Source organism: Erigeron canadensis, chromosome 4 (genome assembly GCF_010389155.1).
Source record: "Erigeron canadensis isolate Cc75 chromosome 4, C_canadensis_v1, whole genome shotgun sequence".
In the NCBI taxonomy this organism is placed as follows: domain Eukaryota; kingdom Viridiplantae; phylum Streptophyta; class Magnoliopsida; order Asterales; family Asteraceae; genus Erigeron; species Erigeron canadensis.
Genome location: NC_057764.1, coordinates 29,878,527 through 29,897,156, shown reverse-complemented (window position 1 = coordinate 29,897,156; position 18,630 = coordinate 29,878,527). Strand labels below are relative to the sequence as shown.

The window sequence follows — 18,630 nt, the reverse complement described above, 5'->3', positions numbered from 1 at the left end:
TGCCTTACATAGCACAATGTCAATTTTAAAATGCACAGTCAGAAAATCACTTGTTAATAATACAAGAAAGGAGAAATTTATGATTTTGACGTAGTTTGCAACTTACAGTAATAACAATATAGTAATTATTATCAGCCAATATTTATAATTTACTAACCAATGATGTTTTGTTTTTATCTATCATCAAACAAACCTTATAAGTATCTTTTAAAATACAAAGTTTAATTACTTACGCTATGTTTGTTTATATTTATTTTTTGCATCCAAAACAAAACACGGATACACTATGGAGCATTTATTATATGAAAAATATATAGTGGTCACACTGTCTGTTAAATTAATACTGTTTACTAATATACACTGTAGTCTGTACCTAACAACTATATCTAAGATTACATAAAGTATCCAATCAAAAGCAATAATAATAACTAAAAAGTAAAACATTTGACTTGGAATATATCAATAGCAATTATATTAAATAAGTCCCAAAAGTTTATACTATGTATATTATTACATGGGGTATACAAATAATTAGTCCATTTCACATCCTGTCATATGTACATCAACAACCGGCATATAAATATAATGAAATGTACATGTTAAACGAGTATGTCTTGGGGTTTCGGGATATATTAGCATCCAAGAGTGCTTGTGACGCCATATGAAATCACCCTCAAGGATTATCCATACATTCCCTTTACGCAATTCCTCTTGGAAGATGGAAATTTGCTCTTCCGGCAACATTATCCGATGATCCTCAAACTTCACTACTGATCTACATTCCAATTTAGAGATTTGGAACGTACTATTAGCCGAAATGCTAATTGGATATCTATCAAGAACGTGCGTGTTCAACCCGTATTGCACCGATATTGGGGAGAGCTCAAAGCCACCGGTCGTTTTAAAACTAGTTCCTATGGTAAAATTGGCTTCCACTAATATCGTATGGCTTATGTTGTTTAAATTAAACTGAACAAATATATCTGGTATATTAATACTTTTTACTCTAAGACCACCCTGAGCAAAAACAAAATGGATAACATAAAAAAAGACCATAAATAAAGGTATAATGATATTTTTACAAATTAGCCTCGTCTTTTGATAGGTTTTAGTTTCCATTAAATTGTTGGCTTCCTGTGTCAAAGAATAAAAAATAAATATTATTAGTTATTATAATATTAATCGATTAAGAGTGATTAACTAATACAATGTTTTTTTCCCGCACTTTAAACATCTACATGCAATATCTCACTTTTGTTTTTCTTCCTGTCTTGAATTAAAAATGAATTTGTTTTATAATACGATATAGGTAACCTATAAAAGGTTTATGCATGGTTGAAGTTAAATATCATTGGACGTCACATGGGCGGAGGTACATGGGGGTAGGGTCAGTGCCGGCTAGACCTTTTGAGTGCCTAAAACAAGATCAGTTTCAGGGGCTTTTTTAGATTTTTTTTTGTAAAAGCTTTTCTTTTTTATTCGAGCTTAAGACATCAAAAATAAACTAATGATCAATATTAAGCACATGTTAGAGCTGTTACGTTTCTATATAAGTATATCTAAAACATACTATACTTGCAAAAATTTTCAAATATATATTTGAACAATCGGGAGTGAACAGACTAGTATTTATAAGATTTGTTTCATATTATTAAAATTAGTATGAGTATCCTTATTAATTTAGTTCTTTACATCTTCAATTTATTTATTTGTCCTCCTAGTAAAAAAATCAATAAACTAAACAAATAATAAATAGGTAAAGTAAAGTTCAAAAATATTAACAGATTAGTTCATAATGAAATCAGATCTACTAAGTACTAACTTTCAAAATAAGATATTGTGTAACTTAAGGTTAAATTAATATAAAATAAAATGCCATTAATTTAACTATAAAAGACATTATAAAGTAGCATGTATATGTGTAGAATTATAGAAAATGAGACAACTCTTTCAATGTGTTTGAAAAGAAATATATATAAATTATAAGATAAGATGTGTATGTAAAAGGCTGTCTATATGCGTGTTAATGAGAGAGATAAAGAAAAAGAGTGAAAGGCGAAGTTCCAGGACACCACACATAGGCCATACAAAGTTTTATTTGTTAAAAAAAAGCCCAATCAATATTTTAAAGCCCAAAACTTAAATAAAATTTGTGGCCTGAATATATGGGGCCCTAAACTGCTGCCTAACCCAACTAACTTGTTGGGCCGGCCCTGGGTAGGGTTGGCCATGGCCCACCTTCATCATCTATAGAAGAAGAGAGTGTATAGTAGAGTTCCCCTGTTATTTTCAAAATTTGGCATACCCTGATGAAATTCATCTTTTGGTTGCTGTTGGTTTTCGGCCAGAAACACAACCCTTTATGCAGAAAGATCCCTTCCATTTGACAATATAACTCAATGTTTTACACTTTTATGTGACCAGAAAGATCCCTTCCATTTTTATGTTTGTTTGACCAAAAAACAGAGAAAGAATGAGTAAGTAGTTGCTTAAATTACTTGTTTCTTTATGCAGATAATTTGTTTTACTTGTTTGATGTGTCATGTACTCATGTGTGTACTTAGGTATATACACCACGACATAGAAATGTATGTATATGCATATTTAGCTTTGAAGTTGTATCTTAAAACTTAAATTTAATTAATCAAATCCTTAAATATAGTTCTTTATACAAAAAGCACAAATGTTGGCCCACCTTAGAACATAATTCTGGCCCCGCCACTTATTGGTCATGTCTACATGGCAGCAGAGGTGGAAGCATGATGCACTTTGTATTAACTATTCACACTACAACAAAAATGTCATTTATTCACACTTACTTTAAGTAAGTGTGAAAAAATTTCTTAATTTATTCACACTTAAAAATATTTAAAAAGTATTCATATTTAAAAGTATGAAAAAATTTAAAAAATCATAAATTTTTCACACTTATACATGTGAGAAAAAAAAGTTCACACTTCCAAGTGTGTAAAACTATATCAATTGTTCACACTTAGAAGTGTAAGGAATAATTTGTAACACCAAATTTTTTCACACAATGAAGGTGTGGAGAAATTATGTGTTACAATTTGACTTTCACACTTTTAAGTGTGAATATATTTGACATTTGTTCACACTTTTAGGTGTGAATTTTTTCTTTCCACATATATAAATGTGAAAAAATTATAATTTTTCAAAAATTTTCACACTTTTCTGTGTGTGTATTTTTTCAACATTTTTAAGCGTGAATAAATTAAAAAATTTCTTCACACTTTTTTAGAGGAAGTGTGAATAAATGAAAAAAATTTTGTAGTAAGAAGTAGTCTATATTAATAGTGGGTAGTTAGTTTATTTTGATGTTCACGTCTATCTATTTTTATATTAGTGGATGTAGTGGCTTGAGGTGTGGTGTCACTAGTACTATATATGTAATCTTTTGTAGATTAACCAATGTATATTCAGAAATTTCCCCATTTTCATTCTGTTTCTGTTTCTGTGGGTACGTAAGTTACTAAATTAGAGTGTGTACGTGTTGTATAATCAGTTTGATTTATTTATCCAAGTTTACGAGTCTTATTTAATTCTAACATTTTTATACATTATTTATTCGTGTAGATAAAATGTTTTTCACATAAACGATTAATCTGGATTTTATTCTAATTGGCCGGGTTGGCAAATTTACACATTGTTTTTGTATAGATCTCTTATGAGTTATGAGTACTGAATGTAGTGTTGTTATTTATTATATACTAAACACAGAATACATAACGTGTAGCTGGTGTTCTCATCATCGGAAACCTCCTGTATCTCCGATGTGTTGATACGCCTGTGGACGGTAGCCATTTGTACTTCCATTCCTGAGAAAAAAAAATTGACATTGATGAGATATTAGGAAAAAAAATAAAAAAGAAAGAAAGAAATAACTGATGCATCATAATTAACTTTGGTGACCCATCTTCCAAATCCAAATTTATATACTTTGCATCTTCATACAAACCAAATCACAAAACAATTTGATGCACAGTAACTCGTTATCAATTAAAGCTCAAATGGTTCAGCTTTTCCATTATTCCATTCACCATATGCTATTTAAACAATGACAAACACAAATTATTCAACAATAAGTATATTTAAAAAAACTACAAAAATTAAAAAATATAAGACTGGAGGAAGAAAATTATTGACTGCAGTAGAGAAAGGGTGATAGAATGTGTTTTGGGTTGTGCTCCGCTAAGATGGTGGGAACTGTAGGCCGCAGCGGGTGGTGGTGTCACGAACAATAGAGAGTGAAGGAGAGTGTGTATTTTTTAGGGTTTTTAATGAGAGATACAATGAGAGTGGCGGCTGTTGGTGGTGCCTCGGCGTGGGAGGGCTGCTGTTGCGGTGGTTCAACGGAAAGGGAAGGTTATCACATTGGTGGGCGGCGACAATGGTTTCAATGTTAGCCATCTTCTTCGTCGTGTACATACAACAACAACAAGACCCAGTCCCTGCATGGGGTATGGGAGAGGTAAGCTGTATACAGTTTTACCTCTATACAAAGGTAAAGAGATTGCTTCCATAGGAAAAAAGAGATTATGTTAGAATAAAGAGATTATTATCTTAGAAGGAAAAAGGAAAAAATATTATTATATTTTGTAGACGAGAATGAATGAATAGATTTGAAGATGCCTGTGTGATGGAATAAGGTTTAGAACTTCGGCTAAAAATAAAGGGGATAAGGAAATCTCGAAAACAATATTTAAAAGCAATATACCATATTACGCTTGTTGTTATATATTTTAATATTAATTGATGAAAATAATTAAAAGACGCATGTCAATCTTACAATGTGTCTTACTTATTTTATGTTAATAGTTGTTTTACTTTACCCTTAACCTATATATATATATATATACTAGGTCTTTTACCTGCACGATGAACGGTTATTTAAAAATGTTGTTTTAGTTATATGAATATTTATAATAACTTTTAACAACTATACATTATTTAGGCATGTATATATAAATCTATATTATCATTAAATGGAAATTTTTACATTTATTGAAATAGATAAGTTCAAAATATAACTCTTATTATTTAAGAAAATCTTTGCATTTATATAAAAACATACGTTATCAAATATTCATATTAACTATCACATATTATACTTCATGCAATACTAATAAACATAAAATGAAGTTAAAATGTAAATATAATGTAAAATCATAACGATCTTTTATTTTTTGCAAAATGATATGTCACTTATTAGAATTTCATCACACTCTTTCAAAGAAAATAGTTTCATAAAACTTACTTCATCAAATAATAAAATTCATAAAAGTTGAAAAGCTTTAATCAGATATAGTTAGAAACCAAATTCAAATTATAATTAGATTACAAAGAACAAACCTATGATTCAAATTACGTTGAATTCACCTAGTAATTGATAATAGTTGTTATAAAACGTAAAATCATCACCACGAAAAGGATAAAAAACTATATTACAATGTGATATATAATATTGGTTATATTAGATAGTAAAATTAAGAAATAAATAATTTGAAAACCAAATATTTTACAATTTTAAAAATAGATTTTAAATTCATACAGTTTCTATTATGATATAGAATGTGATTTTTTACTTTTATTTTTGTAAGATTTTGTTTATATATAGATTTTATTTTTATTTAATTTAATAGTTTTAGATAATATAATTTTGTAGATTTATATATTGTAAAAAAATATAGAGATGCCACATAGGATAAAGACCTGTGTGACAATTTTTAAAAATAACTTTAAATTGTAGAAGATTTTAAAATGCTAGAATAACTATTATTTTAATAGATATATATATACTAGTTTCAATAACCGTACAAATATGATAATATACTTTGAACACATTTAATGAAGTTACATAGTTTGGATTATATACTAGCTAGTTTCGATAACCGTACAAATATGATAATATACTTTGAACACATTTAATGAAGTTATATAGTTTGGATTAAATCAAAGGGCTTAATTCATCTATATACACAGTAAATATTAGCTTGAATGCATTATACGTACACTTACCAAAAAAATTTCGAGCCAAGATTCTTATATTCTAATAGCAAACAAAATCTGGTATGCAGCCTTTAACAATCTCACAAGATGACACCCTTTTAGTGAATCAAGGTATATATAGGAGATATGAGTGAAGCTTTTAGTGAATCAACGTATATATAGGAGATATGAGTGAAGCTAGAATAAAAAAATATCTAAAAGAGGGGGTTGAGGTACACTTGACACCCCTAATCTTCCTCTTTTAGCTTAATCCTTCATCCTTATTAATCCTTTAATTTTTTTAATATTAATCAAAATTAATTTACACATTTTGGTTTTCTATCACCAATTTACACTTTAATCCCAATCTAAAACAATTAATTTACATTTTTTGGTTTCTCATCACCAATTTACACTTTAACCCAATTTAAAAATAATTAACTTACACTTTTTGATTTTCCATCAACAATTTACACTTTAACCCAATTTAAAAATATTTAATTATACCTTTTATTTTTCCATCACCAATTTACACTTAAAAATAATTAATTTACACTTTTTTGGTTTTCCATCACCAATTTACAATTTCAGCCAATTTAAAAATAATTAGTTTACACTTTTCGGTTTTATTGGTAATCTATAATAAAACTCACGTACGACAACAAAAAAGAAGCCACGATCAACTACAAAAGGTTTTCTTCTTTTTATATACTTTGCACATAATTAATCATTATTATTATTTTTTAACATTGAATTCTTATGTTATTGTTATTATTATTTCTTTTAATTTAGTTTGAGGTTCGTTATGGCTTTTTCTTCAAAAACAAAATATATGACCACATTAGTTCATCTTGAAGATCTTAAGCCAACACATGTTAATCATCATTTACGACTCCGTGTTGTGCATGCATGGACTGTTTCAGAGTGGAACAACCCGAAGATAATCTAAACGTTCGAGTTGGTCTTTGTTAATGAATTGGTATATATTTTTTTAAGTTAGAATATAAGAAACTGTAAATTTTTTATTTAACTAAAGTTAAAAATAAAAGGTAAACTGGAATCAATATTTATATGGAGTTAATTTTCGTATGTTTCTTCTTTAGTTTTCGTATTAATTAAGTTGTGATATATGACTTAACTAATCTAAATTTTATATATTAAATTTTTTATTTGTAACCTATATTAACTCTTAAGATTTACGATTATATCTTTCTATAAACTTTTAGATATAAAGTCTAAATTTGCTATGAATAGGTTTCTGATTACTTTAATATATTGACTTTAATTATTTTGATATCGTTTTGAAAGTAACTCATTAATGGTGTATACTAAAGATTTACGATTATATCTTTCAATAAGCTTTTAGATAAAAAGTCGAATTTCGCTATGAGTAAGATTATGATTATTTTAATATATTGACTATGATTATTTTAAATTTATTTTAAAACTAGCTCATTAATTGTGTAATTTCTTAGCCGCTATCATTCTATCAGGGTAAAATGATACATATTAAGATGGTGTTGAATTTTTTAGTATGATTATTTAGCATGGTGGAACAATTTATCATTTTAGTTTGTGTTTGATAGAGATACTTCGGATCTTATGAAAAGCATGATATCAATTATAAATAATATCATTAGATAAAACCCTTTGATCTACGTTATGTTTAGAATTTAAGACAACAGGGGATGGTTTTGCAAGGTTTTTTGCTCGATTTTTTTTATCAACAATTTGTTTTCCTATCTTTCTTGCATTAGCCGATAAAATCATTTGATCGACGTTTGAAATGTCCTTGGTTGGGTTCCTTTTTTATTCTGAATAATTTTCCTGGATCTGTATGCAAAAATTTTTATTCGATTCTTATGGTTAATTTATTTGGGGTTTATTTTTTAAAATTAGATTAAATATATAGAAACACACTAACATACATGACTTGGTCAATGGTGAATGGACGGAAAATTTTAGGAGTATTTCCGTTGGAGTGCATATTCATCTAGCAAATTTTCAAGTTGATTTCGGTAATCTATTTAATATATTAGAATTCCAATTTTTTAGGTTTGATTAATACAGTTTGAGACTACCCATCTATTGAACGGACTTGAACACTATAGTGGAAGAGTTTAATGAATAATAGGGAAGCATTAAAGTAGTAAGTTTATATAAAAGTATAAACGTAATTATAATTAAACACGTTATCATCATTTTAAGGGTTAGTGATATTTACGCGTAACAAATTGATTATTTTACTGAACTTAATTTTAAAAGACAAAATTTCCCTCACTCTCATTGCCTTTATTATTTATTACATTTTGGATTTACCGACAAAACCCAAAGGAATGACACCATCCGATCCTATTCTCAATTTGGGATGTCTCACGGTTTACTTTCACTCTTGTCCATCCTCATAAGAACAAATCAATAAGATAGAATTTTTCGCTCGCGCAAACAAAGGTTTGAAAACCATAAATTAGTAAACCTCGTCAATCCGGCGAATTTGTGCTATGAATATCACAAATCAAAATCATATATTCTTATTCATTGTTATACTTAATTCTCACTTGTTGAACCATACTCCTTTTAGTGAACACTATCCGAAGAAAAACATACTCTTTTCGTTCCATTTTAATTATCATTTTCAAAGATCAAGTTTTTTTTTCTGACGTTAACCGTAAATATTTTTGTTTATGTTATATAATAGTTGCTTAAAGTTATATTAATGAAAATTAAATTTAAAACTCAACCAATTATCATATATATTATATTAAGTGTTGTATAACACAAACAAACATATTTACGGTCAAAGTTGAGAAAAAACAAAATTAAACCAAGACACTTAAAAGGAAAGACAAGTATGCTTAGGATAGTTGAATTATTTTTCACGTGATGCATTATTTAATATAGTTTTGATGTTAGTAAAAATCATGTCAAAGTTAGCTATTACTTCCTATTAGTTAATCAAGCACTAAATAAGTATGCAAGTTGTTTTTTTGTATTATTAGATAGATGGATGTGAGAAACTTAGCTCGATCAATCAACTAAAGAATATTTCTTTTTTTGAACAGCCAACTAAAGAATATTAATCAAGAAATGTTATATTGTCGTGCAAAGTTCTAGTGAAGTTTATTTTACTTGTAATGGAGATTGCTTATTGAGACACAGGCGAGTTTCTTAGAGCCCTTGTAATGGTGTATGGTGTGGACAAGATCTTAACTTCCACCTCGGTATCGTTTAGGTGGTCCATTACAAGAGGTGGTGTGGTAGTGATGTGGAAACCTCAAGGTGGGTGTGTCCACCTTGGGAAGAGTTGGGTGGTGGTGGCGTGATTAATTTTTTATTGTTTTATTTTGTTTTTGATTGGTTGTTTTACCATTATGGGGTATAGGTTTGGGGGTTATTATTATGGAAGTGGTATGGTTGTGGTGGAGTGATGATGTGACACTATCATCTTGGTGTTGTAATACTATCATTACTAAGGTCACGTTTGGTTCACAGAATTTGATGGAATCTAATGGAATTGGAATTGAATTCCATTCTTTAGTGTGTTTGGTTGGTTAAAGATGGAGGAATCACATTCCGTTGGAATGTTAACATTCCCTCATTTGATGGAATCTCCATTCCCTGGGGATGGGGGAAAGAATTTAATTCCGTCCCTCACTTGAATCTTCAAAAAATCAAAAACATTCCGCCAAATTTCATTCCTTCATATTCCAATTCCTTTGATAGATTACATTCCTTCCAAATTAATATGGTAAACCAAACGCGCCCTTATGCTCTTAGAGAACTAAAATAAAGATACTATCTTTTCACACCTAAGCAAAATATTAGGTGGAGGTATTTAAATCAATTAATAAAGGAATTGAAAAAAGTATTTTAGGTAGTTCAATTTCTTATTTAAGATTTTGAGGAGTGAGTTTTCCTTTTATAAAGGTATTATAGATATAGATTATAGATATAAAAAGATCAAAGAAGAATTCAAAAGTGTGTCGATACTCTAGTGTATTGAACTTTTGATGGATGGAAAAAACAAAGAAATGAAAATGGGATAAACTATAAAAATGGGTGCGTTTTTGTTTATTTATGGAAGAAAGAGAGAGAGGCGGGGTTGCTCAAGGAGAAAAATAAGCATTCAAAAGAAACAAACTTGTAAGTAGATTTGAGCTCCTTTTAATCCATATGCTTACACGTACAAGCTCACATGGAAAGGAGATAGAAACTAGAAAGAAAACGGATTCTATTTAAAGTTTTAAACCGAAAGTAAAAACCTTACCCACAGTTTTTCAAAACACGGAGTAGTATTGCATTATTCTCTTTTGAAAATCTGATATGCACGTAAACGTGGCACTAGCCTACTTAGTAAAGGCTCTTGTCTCTTAGATTATCTCCAATGAGGCGTCCTTGGGTGCCTTTGGGTGCCCTTGGAAATTCTTTGCGGTTGAAGCTTGTCCAAAACTAAGGATTTTTTGATGGATGCCCTTACCCAAGGGCATGCCCTTAGGTGCCCTTACCTATAATTTTTTTGTTTTTAGTGGAGTTAAAGAATATGTAATGATGTTTGTATGATTGGAGATAAAATTATAGGATTTTAAGGATTTATAAAGATTTGTAAGAATATGATGTGTCAGCTCAAGGACGCATAAGGACGTCCTTAACATTAGAGATAGCCTTAAGTATAGACGAAGTTTCAATCCTTGGTAATGAGATATTTTAGTATAAAATGATGTAATTTAGTAGAGTAAATATTTGTTTGTTCAAAATAATAATAATAATAATAATAATAATAATAATAATAATAATAATAATAATAATAATAATAATAATAATAATAATAATAAAGAAATTTGATATGCGATGGATGGATGTAAAAGGTTATACACTTGTGGATACTTTCAAAACAAATATGTATTTTGTTCCCTAAATTATTATGGATAATGATAAATCAACGTAATTGAACTGTTTAAAAGTCAAACTAATAATAAAATGATGATATTTGGAAGACTAAAGAGATAAGATTAGAAAAATGAATTATTGGAATACACATGTCAAAGTTTTAAAGTTTTAAGTTGATTTTTAGACATATTTTCAAGTTAAATTATCATTTTCTACTATTATATTAGAAGTTTGCATTATGTCATTAAACATTTAATTTTAATGTAATTTACATTGCTGGTAGAATTAATGAATTACACGAGCAACTTTTTATTCTATACATGTTTATAGTATTGTATTAAGTTTAACAAAAATAATTTCTTAATTTGCTTATACAAATTTTGGCATTCATCACGCGATACATAAAAACTTACCTGTTTATTGTTTAATACCTTCCGGCTTCCGCCGCAAAGCGCAAATCATATTACTAGTCATGGGGGGTTCGGCATAAGACCAAGTGAGCAACTGCACATATTTTAGGGGGCCCGTTTTTTAAAATTATATATATGTTAATTATACATATACACATTATTATATGTTAAATACAGTATCACTACTTTGAATAATTAATTGTAAGAATTCTGATTGGGTGATTAAGATGTTACATACGCGATACGCATATTAGTTTTTACGTCGTCGGGTAAAATTCATCGCTCTTGGCTTAGGGTCTTTTTCTTTCGGTTCGTCCTAGGACCATAGTTCCTTAGGGACGCCCTATTCTAGTATGGTGGTCTATATGGAAGCATAGAAACCAGGTAGCGTTTTCTACGAAACAAGTTAAGAGTAGTAATATCTTTCATTCGATTGTTTCCAATTCTTACTTATGGGTGTCATCACGATGTAATAAGCTTACTTTTTCGTGGATGATGTGGCAGAATATCCCGATGTAATTTTCTTTTTACTTCGGCATCTTGCCGAATACTTGATTTAATAAAATTTAGCTGTTCAAAAATAAATAAATAAATAAACAATGAAACAAAAGATATGAACATGGTATCAAAAAGATAAAAAACTAAATCTTAAAAGTTCAAGATGTTACTATATTAAAAAAAGGGAAAATGTTAGATAAAACATGCAGTACCTATCTTAGGTAAAGCAGGGGGTATTATGTAAAATTCAGGGGGAGTTTATGTAAAATTCAAGGAGCATTATATATGTTTATCAAATTCAAAGGTTTAATCTATAACTTTTTTTAATGTGCCAGTACCTATGCTTAGGTAAAGTCTGCAATACGGATCATTTTCCCATTTGTGTACTTTGTAATTATAAAAAAACATATATTTTGTGAATAAACTATAAAATACCCGTCTAAGTTCTAACAAAGTTTATAAACACATGGAAAACATACAGTATAGCATAAAAAATCATGTCAGCATGAATGCGTCTCTAATTGACTAATTCTATACAACATATAATCTAGTAAATTTGTTTTCCTTTCTTAAAAATCAGCACTGCTTGCTGAAGATATCGCATAACTAATTGATTTGACAACAATACAAATATCACAGGCAATTGTGAAATCTTCAACACTTTGTCAAGATTTCAGCACCGGTTTTAGTGATCAAAATGGTATGTTCAAACTGAGCAGCAGGGCTGCCATCCTTTGTTAGGGTGGTCCAGTTATCTTCCCATGTAAAACACTCCGTCGTTCCAAGTGTAAGAATTGGTTCTGCACAAGATAATATGTATTTTCTTCAAGTCAACTAGAATATAACTAATTCAATTTGCCAATTACATTGCACTTTTTTTGAAGAACTGGCATAAGGGATTCAAGAACTCACCAATGGTGAATGTTTGACCTTCAACCATGCTACCAGGCCTCTCATTACCTGCATTAATGAAATCAAAGTTTCATAAAATACACATTTACAAATATATGGTAGAAAAATTCACAAATGGAAGCAAAAATATACGGTGATGAAATATAAGTGGCTCTGAATGGAATACGGTCCCTACACCGTGCCCCACAAAACGTTCCACGACACCATAGCCAAATTTTTCAGCATGTTCACTGAGATAATCACATAAATGACTAGTTAATATTCCAAACAACTGTAAGTATCAAGTCAACATACTTGCGCATGTAGGAAGGAAATGGCATGTAAATTATAGTTGCTATGAAACTATAAAATAACTTCTTGAATACAAACAAGAGATTATTACATATACGAGTAATAAACTTCAAAATGAATAAACTTCCAGACATAAAAGTATATTTCCATTTTGAAAAAAAATTCATTAAAGCATACGATTCATATCTGTGACACTTGAGTTATAGCTAAATATGACTTTAACTGTTCCCTAAGACCCTAACAAATCAATCATTAGTATCAAGCTCGAGTCTAAACTGCCGTTCAAAAAAAAAAAAGCTCGAGTCTAAAGAAGTACGAGGTTGAAAATTAAAAGTCAACTTTTTCCTGAAACAGGATAAACACTATACTCTGTATTTAGCTAAAAGAGTCGGGTACCTAATCCTTTTCCCAATTTTCCTGAAAAGAGCTCCGTCTTTGCAAACAGCAATACCTCTTTCCAAGCACTCTTCGGTAACCTGTCATCAATGCAGAAAGTGTTTTCATATATTTTTAGCAGAAATTAGCCGCCAATCAACCACGGATCAACTATCCACAAAAATATCATCAGCTTCATGATTTCCTCAAAGCATGACTACAAGATCTAAACTAAAACAGAATGGTAAAGAAAAAATAGGAATCGATATCCATGGGTCCTTTTGTTAGAGGTATAGATTTCAACCTGGTGCCTTACTAATGGGTTAATCTGGTATTCTGGTACAATAATAACTAGGAGGTTCACAACCTCGCGTTGCGGGGTTTGCAAGAAATCAAAAAGTAACATGTAGTAAAAAACTCGAACAGGATGTGATGGGGTAAAATCCAAATAATGTTACGGGATGTAACTTACGAATGGTAATGCATCATTGCTAAAAACTTTGACATATGAAATAGATTTTTATTTAAAGACATTACTACAGAGATTATATTATTTAGAAACTCAAAAAAGAAAAATATGTAAAATCCAAGAAGAACCTGTGGTTTTATACCTAAACGGGATAAGATGTGGTAAAATCCGAATAATGGTAAAATTTGAATGAAACGACGTGAGATAATCCAGATGGTGCGATGTTTTGCTTTATTATAAATTTTTGTAGAAGCAATGTAAAAATTTGTACAAATTGTTTTAGGATCAAAACAAAAATTTTAAAAGTTTGTGGTTAAATCTAAGAAACTTAAAGTTTACTATTTTTATAAAATGTTGTAGGATCAAAATGAAAATTTTAGAGTTTTGTGGTTAAATTTAAAATACCTAAAACTTACTATTCATTTCCTTTAATATAGAAGTTAATAGTAATTAGAGGCTAAGTAGTCAAGGACATAAATTTCGGTGTTTTCGGTCACGGACTGGTATACGAAATATCGTTTTTTTTGGTGGTATTTCGGTAATTCTAATATTATATATATATATACTTATATAGGGGTGAGATATTTTGAGACCACCTCTTATTTTAGGACCAACTAGGACCATTGATTTTTGTACACCATCATCATCTACTACGATATACAAGACTTTTTTGTAAAAACACTAAGACTTTCCAGCGACGAGCCCACAGAAAAATCATGTGTAAGTTACTTACACATGTGTTACACATGTGTAAGTTACACATGTGTAAGTAACTTACACATGTGTAAGTTAACTTACACATGATTTTCTGGTGGGCCCGTCGCCGGAAAATCTTAGTGTTTTTACAAAAAAGTCTTGTATATCGTAGTAGATGATGATGGTGGTGTGTAAGTTACGAAAATCAATGGTCCTTTTTTGGACTTTTTTTAGTTGGTCTCAAATTATCTTTCCCTACTTATATATATACATAAATAAGAGTAAAAGATAAAACCTGGAAGTGCTGAAACAGAATTCATTGAAATTTCGGTAACGATATCAAAACCGAAATTCAATACCGAAATTATGTCCCACTACCGAAAACCGGTATACCACCGAAATTTCACCGAAATTGATAACATAGATTAGAGGTGTAGATTTCAACCTATTCACTTACTCATAGATTAAACTGGGCTACGTTTTATATAGACAGGTCTAATAGGTCAAAGTACAAAACATACCAACAAGCGAATATATCAAATGGGTCAAACGAACTGAATCTTCTAAGTAGCCCAAAGTGTTTGATGCACGCCTAAAGTTTTCTTAATCATAAATATTTACATTGTTATTGTAACATATACCTTCTGTAATCAAAGTTGACACTTCAATATGCTAGATTTATTTAACAAAAGGACAAAAAAGTGTTGCAGGTCAACGTCACCCAACCCAACCTGGACCACCTGGTTACTAAACAATAACCCATTTTGGGGCATGTAGCGATGCATCGCATTGCTAACACTAAGGAGAACTAACATGAGAACAGCAAAACGGAGAATGAAAACAGAGGAAAATCATGTAAATGCATAAAACCGTTCCTTTTAAAAATATTAAGAATAACTATACAATGATGAAAAGAGTTCAGAGCAGGACTTTTAAAGAGGATATGAAGGTATACCTTCACAAGGCGTTTTGTAGCATCATCGACATTTCCACATAGATATGTCCTTGAGGTGTCACCATGATAACCCTAGATTAGAAAAACAAAGTATAAATCTAAATATAGTGTTATCAAAAGAGGAAACATTATATTGATTGACATCGCATCTTACATTTAAGTAGACAGTGACATCAATATTTATTATATCTCCATCCTGCAAAAAATAGAATACTGATAAACAATGCACTTCAAGAGCAAAAGAATGAGGGCACGCTTATTGACAAGAAAACAACCTGCAGTTGACGGGAGTCGGGTATTCCATGGCACATGCATTCATTGACCGATGTGCACACACTTTTTGGGAATCCCCCATAACCAAGAGGTGAAGGGTAAGCACCAGCATCTATAATCATTTGGTGTACCGCTTTGTCAATTTCATTTGTCGTCACTGAAGGCTGATATGAAAAAAATTCACAATGTTTCATAAGATTACACTCAAGATGAAGAAAAATATGGGCCAAACTCAAATCGTGAAACATGTGACTTACATGTTTTGTCAATATAATTAACCTCATAGAAGTCAAAGCACAGAAGGTCAAAACAATTAAGCTGCCTTCGTTTCTCACATGCAACTTTTGGAGAAACTAAGTGGGTATATGGATGGCTTCAGAAAGTGGTTATGTAATATACTCCGATGGAATGGTCAGAATCAAACTATAGGCTATAACAAGATGGACTTGAAATATACTGTTTGGGTGTGCTTCTCCTATCCGAGTGTTTAGAAAGTACTAAGTATTAAGGACTTAATAGCTACATTGATGATTCGAAAACTATATTTACTGTCATCCCCAAAGTCTACAAAGATGACGATATTGAAATGACTGAATTATTCACAGTGCAAGGAGATGGTCATTACCAACTATCAAGCATAGGATATTTGAGGATGGTCCTTATCAAGCATAGGATATTTGAGGTTGTTATGTTGTTATATTGTGTGATAGATGAATACACACATAGATCTTAAAAAATTAAAGGTAGATTGGTTATAAGAAATTAAGCTCATACCCTAACTAAAGTTCCTGCATGCTCCAAAACCCGTGCAGCCAGCTCACAAGCAGCCCTCATACGAGCAATCCCTTCTTCATCATGAATTTGGAACTCACTTGCAATCTCTGGTAATATTTTAGAGCTTACATAAGGAGGCTTCAGTATGTCATCAGGCACAGGAAGACGTGGTGATACCTTTAAACGCCTCAATGGTGTTCTACGTTTAATTGGCGATGAAGTTCTTTGTTCGCGTTCCCTATATGTTAAAAGTTCATAAATTAAAAAAAATGTGCTAGATGAATTAATTGCCAACTATAATCCCAGTAATAAACTGCTCACAAAAATGATGTAAAACGAAACTCTGGCCTATGTAAAGTGCAATTTAGTCCAAAAAATGCAAAATCCATTTAAGACTTACTTTCTTATTCTCATAGCTTCCTCCAAGCCTGATAATCTCTTGGCAAAAACAATAAATCTTTTTCTACCAGTGACGCCGTTACCTAGAATTAACAAACCATATAACGATACACAAGCAAAACCAGAACTTACAAATTAGTACTTTTTGCAATGAGTTGATTAATTCAATAGAGAGCAACATGAAAGTAAATATAAGTAATACCACCAATTAGTAATCGCTTAACATATTTAGTACATTATCCCCTTTTGTGACTATCTACAAATTATTTGAAATAGTCTTAAACAATGATATATCTTCAAAACCCGAACCAAAAGTTTATAGAGTCGCAAATGAAACTTTTCATCAATACCTCTAAACAGAAAAAATAGGGCCATTAGCCTTAGTTAATACTTCCCTTGGTTTCATTATAGTAGTCCACCTTGCAAATTATTTTGCTCCGGTAGTTGGATCATATACACATTAGTCAACGAACAAACCAATCGATCTTGTTGGATATCACAATGTGCATACACATGAAAAGATGTAATAAAAAGTCACCATGATATTTATTTAGCAAACTTTATTGGTTTGTTGCACGTGTAACATGTTATTCAGTATCACTAATACTACTAATATACATGGATACCACAGACTCGAAACTGTTGCAGATTAAGAGGGTATTTGGGATTACGTTAGGCGGAGATTATTTCATGAAGGCGTTTGCAAAATGCCAACGACAGATCATCAACAAAAACAATGTTTAGCTGACCTCTTGTCAAATAACAAAAAAAAGGGTCATAATCTGCGTTTATTAGAAAAAACATGATAGTTAACCTGTTTGTCAGAAACGCCGTTTTTGAGACCCAAAATCTGTTTTGAAAAGGCAATCGCAATCCCAAACATGAAACATCTCTACATAGGTGTCTATTTAGAGGGTGTTCAAGATAAATAGTACTTACCTAGCTCAAAAACAAGTGTGTGCTCCCCTTAAACATACTTAATTTACGCAATCCGAAACACATTCGAATTAAGAGCATATAATCAATACAACTTTTTAAAACCAACAAAAAAAAAAAAGAAAAGAAAGCAATAAAACTAGTTATCACCTCTTGCAGAACAACATATAATTACACCACCCATATATACATACATATACATATATGATATATCCTTAATAACTCCCTATAACATTAAATAGCTAAGAATTGGAATATAGCTCATAAAAATGATAACTTTAACAGATACAAATACAACTATCTTAACATACTAGTACAAGATTGTGTAAAGAAATAAACTTTTTTGTGGGTAAACTTACAGGAGGTAGATGGGGTGAAAATAGAAGAAGATAAGCTTTCGCCATGGAAACAAGATGAAAATGAAGCAGCTACAGAAGTCATTACAGCTTCTTTTTTTTTTTTTTTTTTCTTCTCTTAAAATTGAAAACCCCAAAAGTGGATAAATTCAAATTATGTTAGAGATATATCAAAAATGGGCTCGGCCCAGATGAGCAATTGGGTTCAATATAAGTAAGTTTTATTGGGTCATAATGGTGCCTATTGCCTAAAGCTTCTTTATGTTGGGCGGGCTACATTTGGTTTTTATTTTTATTTTTTCGTTTGTTATCTAACTTATTGTTGTAGAATAAATTGCTTTTCAAAAAAAAAATACTGTTGTAATTGTATCCTATGACGCTAAACTTTTATGA

At 30.5% G+C, this 18,630-nt stretch overlaps 1 protein-coding gene across 1 annotated transcript; it reads right to left on the bottom strand.

Moving 5' to 3' along the window:
* Positions 1–12,241: 12,241 nt before the first annotated feature.
* On the bottom strand, positions 12,242–18,358 carry LOC122595089 (methionine aminopeptidase 1B, chloroplastic). Its single transcript, XM_043767392.1, has 10 exons — positions 18,241–18,358; positions 16,947–17,028; positions 16,547–16,784; positions 15,775–15,936; positions 15,654–15,695; positions 15,500–15,571; positions 13,401–13,480; positions 12,846–12,943; positions 12,714–12,761; positions 12,242–12,601 (listed from the first exon to the last, which is right to left on the bottom strand). Exons 1-10 carry the CDS (start codon positions 18,320–18,322, stop codon positions 12,456–12,458), a joined length of 1,050 nt encoding a protein of 349 aa, XP_043623327.1. The 5' UTR covers positions 18,323–18,358; the 3' UTR covers positions 12,242–12,455.
* Between the last annotated feature and the right edge of the window lie 272 nt (positions 18,359–18,630).

Coding starts and splice junctions, on each gene's coding strand:
- LOC122595089 (XM_043767392.1), bottom strand. CDS start 18,322: ATGACTTCTGTAGCTGCTTCATTTTCATCTTGTTTCCATGGCGAAAGC. Junction 17,029..18,240: donor TTTCACCCCATCTACCTCCT/GTAAGTTTACCC, acceptor TGTTAATTCTAG/GTAACGGCGTCACTGGTAGA. Junction 12,602..12,713: donor AGGTCAAACATTCACCATTG/GTGAGTTCTTGA, acceptor TATCTTGTGCAG/AACCAATTCTTACACTTGGA.